The sequence below is a fragment of the Hoplias malabaricus genome, chromosome 15 (assembly GCF_029633855.1).
Source record: "Hoplias malabaricus isolate fHopMal1 chromosome 15, fHopMal1.hap1, whole genome shotgun sequence".
Classification (NCBI taxonomy): Eukaryota; Metazoa; Chordata; class Actinopteri; order Characiformes; family Erythrinidae; genus Hoplias; species Hoplias malabaricus.
Genome location: NC_089814.1, coordinates 2,197,224 through 2,205,256, shown reverse-complemented (window position 1 = coordinate 2,205,256; position 8,033 = coordinate 2,197,224). Strand labels below are relative to the sequence as shown.

At 34.5% G+C, this 8,033-nt stretch overlaps 1 protein-coding gene across 2 annotated transcripts; it reads right to left on the bottom strand.

Moving 5' to 3' along the window:
• Positions 1-402: 402 nt before the first annotated feature.
• On the bottom strand, positions 403-7,036 carry LOC136668907 (uncharacterized). 2 transcript variants are annotated; one of them, XM_066646653.1, is made up of 9 exons: positions 6,925-7,036; positions 6,266-6,457; positions 5,862-6,173; positions 5,394-5,771; positions 5,183-5,302; positions 2,668-2,745; positions 2,012-2,089; positions 1,332-1,363; positions 403-1,244 (listed from the first exon to the last, which is right to left on the bottom strand). In XM_066646653.1, exons 1-9 carry the CDS (start codon positions 7,010-7,012, stop codon positions 1,179-1,181), a joined length of 1,344 nt encoding a protein of 447 aa, XP_066502750.1. In that variant the 5' UTR covers positions 7,013-7,036; the 3' UTR covers positions 403-1,178. The 2 variants fall into 2 exon arrangements, with proteins under 2 accessions (XP_066502750.1, XP_066502752.1); XM_066646655.1 differs by having other exon boundaries at positions 403-1,241.
• Positions 7,037-8,033: the final 997 nt, after the last annotated feature.

The window sequence follows — 8,033 nt, the reverse complement described above, 5'->3', positions numbered from 1 at the left end:
ACATATTTCCAGTTATGGCATTTGACCAGAGCTTGTTAAACCTTTGAACACAGTTGTGTTTTACCACAACCAGAGAGTAAAGATTGTGTAAACGGTAGAGTTTTCTCTTATACAGACCCTTACAGATGAGACAGGAAACTGCTCATGTCCTTACATCTCAGCTCAAACCACTAAAGCTGAAGAAACGAGAACTACATCCTTCACGTTAAACCTTTCATTTCAGAATTCAGTGGTATTTACTGCAGGATGATCATGTTGGTGAAATACCAACAGCACTGTGCAAGTCTCAGGCAGCTACACAAATATTTTTATATTTTATTTTATTTTAATTTAACATCTTGAAAGATAACAATATAATTTATTTGTATATAGTACATTTCATGCATCATAAAAGGAGCCTAACATTTGTTCAGATTATAATTAAATAAATTAAACAGCATTAATGGTAAATTTACAATTTAATAAACAGAAATACACTAAAATAATGCATAATATGAGAGCTGGGTTTGAGGTAACTGAGTATTAATTAAAATAAAATCATTCAAACCAGGAACTGGACAAGAATTATCATCTTCCCTGAGGAGAGGGTTGGAAATGGGGGAAAAAACTAATTTCAGATTATTATTATTATTATTATTTTTACTTATTCCAGTGTTAGTTTTCCCCCAACAAATGAATGCTCTCCATAAAAATACAGATTTTTAATAGCATTGATTAGACATGTTTAAGGCATTTGAAAAGTGTGTAAAACAATAAGAAAGTACAAACAAAATTGTTGCATTCTTGAAGCATTAACACAAAACAAAATGTGGATTGAAATTGTTTGAAAATTTCAGATTAATTTTACCAGAAAACTTAACATTCCTGTTTATACACACAGTATAGTGTTCTCATTTTTGGACTAATATTGGATCCAGTGCAGTAAGTGAATAAATAAGTGAATTCTAAATAGAATAGATTCTCACACTGTTCAAAGTCCCACATTTTATTTTTATAATTACAGATTCTGCACTGTCAGATTAACAGCAGTAAGACAGGTTTCCTACACTGTTATTCTAAAATATGAGTTCATATAAAAAAAATAGTTGAATGAGCCTACAAATGACAGCTAACAACTTAAAATGATTTAATGCAGTTTTAAATACAGTTTACATTTACAAATGTGATAAATATTTAAGTTATTTGCTTTTACAAATGTTAACAGTTGAGTACAGCACTTCCTCTGATTCCTCTGCAGTTTTCTTCTGAATAAAAACACAAAAAAGTTATTTTAACCAGAAGAACAAAGAAAAGGTAGAAAGCACATTGTGCTCAACTTTGTGTTTACTCACAGAAATCGATTCAAGTTCAGAGGAAGCTGCATCTGCAAAGAATTTTGTATGATATATTTGACCTGTTATACACAGTTATATGTAACAACAGACACAACCTCCGTAGAAACGTGTTTATGTATTTACATTGAAAATTATGGCACTGTAAATTTTAAATGTATTACTCCTTGGGTATTTCGTGTTTAAAATATACAAATACACACACACACACACACACACACACACATGTATATAAACACAAATCATACAAATACATACTACCTTATATATGTTTGAAAAATTATTTTAATTTAACTACAAATATGCCCCAACATATGTGACATAAGCTTATACGCTCAATTACTCATATAACCTTCAAATGAATGTAGATATGAAGTTATATAAAGTTATATTACTGGTGCATTCCTAATGTTCTGAACAAGGTAAAGCACTTTGAGTGTGTAAGAAAGGACTAAATAAGTGCAATTATCATTCCTTTAATCAAAAATATTGGATAAAATATGTAACATTTTGGTGAACAGTTTATAGTGTACAGCCGTATGTCATGTTCTTATGTAAAATATCAATAAAAATATAAAAAGAATAAAAAAAAATCTAATATTTCAAAACAATTCAAAGAGTAATGTGAACATGCTTCAAATTCTGATGAAATAAAAATGAATTTTTAAACTGTCACCCACCTGATTTAGGCCTGAAGCTCACTTCTGCATAAATGACACTGTCTCGCACAAATGCTGGACTTTCATCTTGTGAATTTTCTGATTTAAAATATACATTAATATCAATTTAAAAGCCCTGAAATCTAATGAAACCAAAGCACCACAACGGAACCCTGAGTCTTGTATAAAAAGAGAATACAAATTGAACACCTATACTCTAAAAATTCTGATGCCTTTGCAAATGAAATAATCAGGTCAGTTTCTGTAATATTTCTATTAAAGATACTGTTGTAAAATGTCATATGATTTGCTGTAGTTCTAGTCATTTATATTCACTTGTTTATAGTGAATACCTCAAATGGAAATATATTATGCAGTAATTTGGTTCAGTTTAAGACCTACAGTATGCCTGGTTCACTCACAATGATCTGTCTGTGTAATTGGATTTTATTGCTAAATAATGTATTTTCAAAAAAATCTTCTAGAAACAAAACTAAAATAAAAAAAGATTAGCAACATGTTATATATCAGCATTATTGTCATAATAAAACATCTTGATTTAAGGTGATTTCACTTGTGGAATTATTGATTTTGCAGTTTAACTTTTAAGGAAATGTTAAATAAATTAAGTTGGAATCCTTAAAAGTATAAAAATGCTTAATATCAATTTGACCCACCTTGTTTCAGACTGAGGTTCTCTTCTGAGTAGTTTACACTCCTTCTCACACTTGCAGGACACCCTTTCTTTGAATTCTCTAAATATAAAGAATTTCATAAAATCACTGTAGTTTTAATTAAAGTAAAATATTTCTTAATAGATACAAACCTCTGTATTGCCAAGTGAACATATAGATCATTTAATATAATTAATAATAAGTAATTATTTTAACACACTTTTGTATTAAGTATTTTGTGTTGCCATTTCTTTATAGATGACAAGTATTGTTTAGTTGAAACATTGATAGTATTGTAAAGTATTGTAAAGACTAATATTGATTTTAATCAGGAAACTGAAAAGGGCACAAATGATTTAGAAAATGACTTACATTATTTAAAATATGTTTATTTTTCATTAATAAAGCTTGATGTTGGAAAGTATTAGATTAGATTAGTGTCTGTAAGTCTTCTCATTGTCAAAGAGTTTGAGTGAAATCCTTCAGTATTACATTTTAACGTCTATTACTCATATCTTTAGTAGAATTATTTCATGTCCTTCACCATTATCCTGCTGACTCATGCTTGATCACTGCTCTTCATGTGTATTACTTGTTTATAGTAGGTGTACAGTTAAGTTTTAAAGTGTTTTTTTGTGTAGTGTATATGCAAAGTTTAGTTTCTTCCACTCTTGTCATTTATTGCTAACTGTTACGTAGCATTAAAAATGCCAATTGTCATTTTATTAAACACAAAATAACCTTCGTAACGAGCTTCATCAGGAAACAGTGCTGCAGAAGACTGTGATGGGTTTGTTCTGTTCTGAGGGATAATAATGTATCCAAAAGTACATGTGAGTTTGGGTTTAGACGATTTACAGATGGGGATTTCAGTTAGCAATTGTGAAGGTAGCAGATTAATACTTCATGTTTAGATTATATTTTGTTGCATAAAATGACTTGTGATATTTAATACGACATTACCATAAAATGACAACAGAGCAGAGAATGTTTGAATTTTTAATTACAATTATATGTTACGCATTATTGCTTTAAAACTTGTTTGTACATTTGTACACACTAAGACATTAAATTATTGGGAGAAAAAAAATCCATCTTTGCTGGACAATAAGGCTTATTCTGTTCTGTATCTAGAATTTGCTGTGAATTTGGTCACTGTGACAGGTCCTTTGCATCTAATCACAATGATGACTGATAGGATTGAGACCTGGAGACTGTTCAGGGTTCTCAATCCAGTGAGAATACATGCCTATGTTTACATTTAAATCTGCAATTTAGAATTTTATCCAGAGCATATGTTGCATTATGTTGTTACATGGATAAACTGAAGCAGCAAAGAAATTACAGTAACCAGGCACACTTTTTTTCTATTCCAGTTTCCAATTTTGTTAAATTTCGAAGAACGTTGTATTTGAAAGACTCCGAATGAATCAATGTTTCAAATTCTAAAACCAGCAACAAATATCACTTCACATTCAATTTCTGAAAGGCCACCCATTTTATCTGTTGAAACTTATTTGAATTCTAATTAATGCTGGAAATAAGCCGAACTTCTCTGACCTCGTCACAACACTTTTTTAAGAGAAGTCCTAAGTCAATAAAAATGTCAAATTTCAGACAGAGACAATCAAAATCAAAAGCAAGCATAATTTCATAAGGTCCATCAGACGTGGCCTAATGCTTAGGGACACGGCTGTGTACTGGTGGGGCTCTGGCCCTTCAACCGGCAGGAACATCCACAGCTGAAGTGCCCTTGAGCAAAGCAGTTCACCCCCAAAATTCTCCCAGTGTGAGGATGATGGCTATCTGCCACTCTGGGTGTATGTTCACCGCCAAGGGTGGGTTAAATGCCATGGTCCGATTTCACTGTACTGTTGTACGGTTGTTACTATAAAACACCATTTCATGGTGTCCAGACAGGTTTCAAGTTAAGTCCCAAGTCATACACTCAAGTTTTGTGTAAAGACCTCGAAAGGTACAGTCAAGTCCCAAGTCAATATACAGTCAGTCTATTAACAGGTGTTTCACATTGTTTGCTTTTTTTCAGTTTTGTTTGAGTCATTGCGCTCATTTTCAAGTTAAAGCTGGTGTCCAAGTGTTCATTTTAATGAATGATGTTCAAGCTGAAGTCTGATATTAAACAAAATTAAAAGTCTTATAACTCTTACTCCTGGTACCGATATGTTGACCAAGCTTTCATTTATTAGGTGCATGAGCTGGACTTGAACATGATTAGTACTCAAGTCATCATCCCTTTAAACCCCTTCAAGTCCAATTTCCGTGGCCTAATGGTTAGAGAAGAGTGCTTAGGACTGAAAGGTTGTTGATTTGATTTCCACTAAGGTGCCCTTAAGCAAGGCACCGAACCCACAACTAGAGATGGCTGGCTGCCTCTCTGGGTGTGTGTTCGCAGCCCCTAGTGCACTAGTGTGTGTGTTCCCTGCCACAGATGTTTACGTGTGGAGAACACATTTCATTGTACAATGACAAATAATTGCAACAAAAAAAGCACCAATACCTGTTTGTGCGTAAATTTCCATATTTTTAGCCCTTTGTCTCCACCACACAACACTAAGCAGTGCTCCGAGGATGAAGAAGAGTCCAGTGAAGATTAAGATTTTCTGAGGCTTACTGGTTCCTATCGAATGTTCAAATGAAACTACATCAGTTGTTCATTATTTACATGAAAATTCCACTTTGAATATGGTAATGAACGTGGCTGTGCATACCCTGTGAGTCAGAGCCTGGTGAAGTCCAATGAATTTCAGGTCCATTTCTTGTTTGTTTCGGATTGTGTGACTCACATGACGTGTGGTGGAGAGTTGAAGCTGCATTGGTGGGGTTGGGGGGGGTGGGGATGGTGGTGGGGAGTGAGTAACTGATGTTGAGAGTTAATGGAATAAGAGCTTTTAGATCAGAGCCATTAAACACAGCACAGGTCCAGTTCCTCTGCTCCATCGTAACGTTCTTCAGGTGATGTGGGTTTGGAAAGTGCTCCTGGGTTTCTGTGTTGATCCAGAAGAGTTCTATGTTCTGATTCTGATGAGAAACTTCACACTTTAACTCAGCATCATCCCCCTGAGTTAACTGTGAGGAGTTAGATTTAACTGTGGAGGAGAAAGGAAAGGATTTCAATGTTTCATTATTTAACAGTAAAGTAAACAGGGCTAAATATTGAATAAACAGATGTTAGTTACCTCTCACCACCACAAGTTTAAATAAAGTCTTGGCTATAGCTGATCCTTTGATACGTTTACATTCATAGTTCCCCGAGTCGCTCCAGTCTATAGGTGAGATACTTAAAGAAAAGTCATTGTCCTTATTTTTGAAACTGAGCCTGTTTCCAAAGTGAGCTGTGTCCTGTGTGAGTTTTACATGATTTTCATGTGGATTTCTGCTTTTCCAGAACCATGTGGCTGTTCTTGATGCAGAGATCAGTACTTTGCAGAAGAGAAAGGCTGAATCTCCCTCACTGCCCCGAAACAGTACCGACTCATCATTCGATGATGCTGCGATAAACACACCAAGCATTTAAACATCTTCATCATCATCATCATCATCATCGTTACATAAACATGTCAGTAGCTGTTTAAATACTTACCACTTTTCAGTTCCAACTTTATTTTTCTATCATCACAAATGTATTCCCCCTGATTCTGCTGTTGAAAGTGTTTTATATAGAGATGGTCTTTGTTTAAATAATGTAATATTTTTATATTTTCATGCTGAGGTTCTGTCCGACTGGAGCAACTAAAAGAGACATCGTTCCCTGGGGCAACCAGAGTAATCGTTTCTAAAAAAAAAAAAAAAAAAAGAGAGAGAGACAGTAAAAAAGTAAAAAATGGATGCAAATGATAAATATTTTTGTTCACACTGTTAGTGCTCAGGTAAAAGTCAGAGTTATTGCAAGTGAAATAATACACACACAGACACACACACACACATATATGTCCTATAAAAGTGATTTTATCTGGTAGTTTGTATTTGGGAACAGTGCTATATATCAGTCAGGTTTTCTTCAAGTGTAATGAGAGATTTTCACTGAATAAAATCACTTCAGAAAAAGAAAAACAAAAACCTTCAAATTGAACAATAACATAATGGGAATTATTCGACATATCCTCCTCTACATTAAAGATGCTGTGATGTCTTAAGAGATCTGTTTGGAGAATGGTGCCCAAGTCAAAGTCTTCCGAGTTGTGTCAGAAACGTCACTAATATTTTCCCATAAATGAATCTAATCAAAAGTTTTGAACTTACCACTGGTGAGTGTAGTTTCACTAAAACAACAAATAAAACAAATTAAAATCCTCACTGACATTCTGAAAGACAGAGGAAACTTAATCATGATTCAATTACCAGAACCCCACTCGCATATTTCCTGTTATGAGCCACGAATAGTGGATGTTTCCATCCATTGGTCAAACACACTCTAACAAACAAACCACAGGAAGTAAAAAGCAGAAAGTAAGCTCAGCATTGGGTACTGAGAGAGAGAGAGAGAGAGAGAGAGAGAGAGACAGGAGAGAGGGAGAGAGAGAGAGAGAGAGAAAGATGTGAAATATTTGAAAAACTGTCACCACCTGGGGGACAATATCTCAACCCCCTCCCAACCCCCAACATTATTAATTATATATAATTTGATATTAATTAAATGTATTCACCAACATTTTCTGTAATGTTTATGTGCTTTGGGAACATTGTACTCTCACAGTCAATGCAAATAAATCTATTGTGAATAGAAAAATTGAACTGAAACAGAGAAAGAGTAAAAAGCTCTGCTGTATTACCACATCTGTTTAATCTGATTCTGAGGAAGTGTGACGGACTCAGCTGAGATCTGTGGTCAAATCTTCAGTAGACTCCCAGCAGTTTACTTATCGCCAACATGTCTGTGTGGACACTGCAGTCATCTTTATGCTGCACAAGACACAGTCACACCTGGACAACACTGAAGTAACAAAATACAACCTTCGTTACTCAGTGGGAAACACAGGCCGTGTCCACACAGTGTATATTTAAAAAAGGTTTTCTTCCTGTCCACACAAAAATCTTACTAAAAAGTAACCCTAACCCTAACAACAAACAAACTCAACCCAGATAGTTGCAATCTGCAGAACCTTTCAGGTGATACAGCTGTTGTTGGGTGTGTCAGGGATGGGCAGGAGTCACAGGACCGGGCTGTGATTAACAGATTTATAGAGTGGCGTGGAAGGAATAGTTCAGGAGAAACATTCCCACTGGTGAAATTAATACAAATAACTATCAGTCCACATGTGGTGAAGTATTCAGAACCTTCACAGACCTCCACTGTCTCTCTCCTCATTTCTGTAGTGAGTGATGGTACATTTTCCACTTATTAGCTTTAT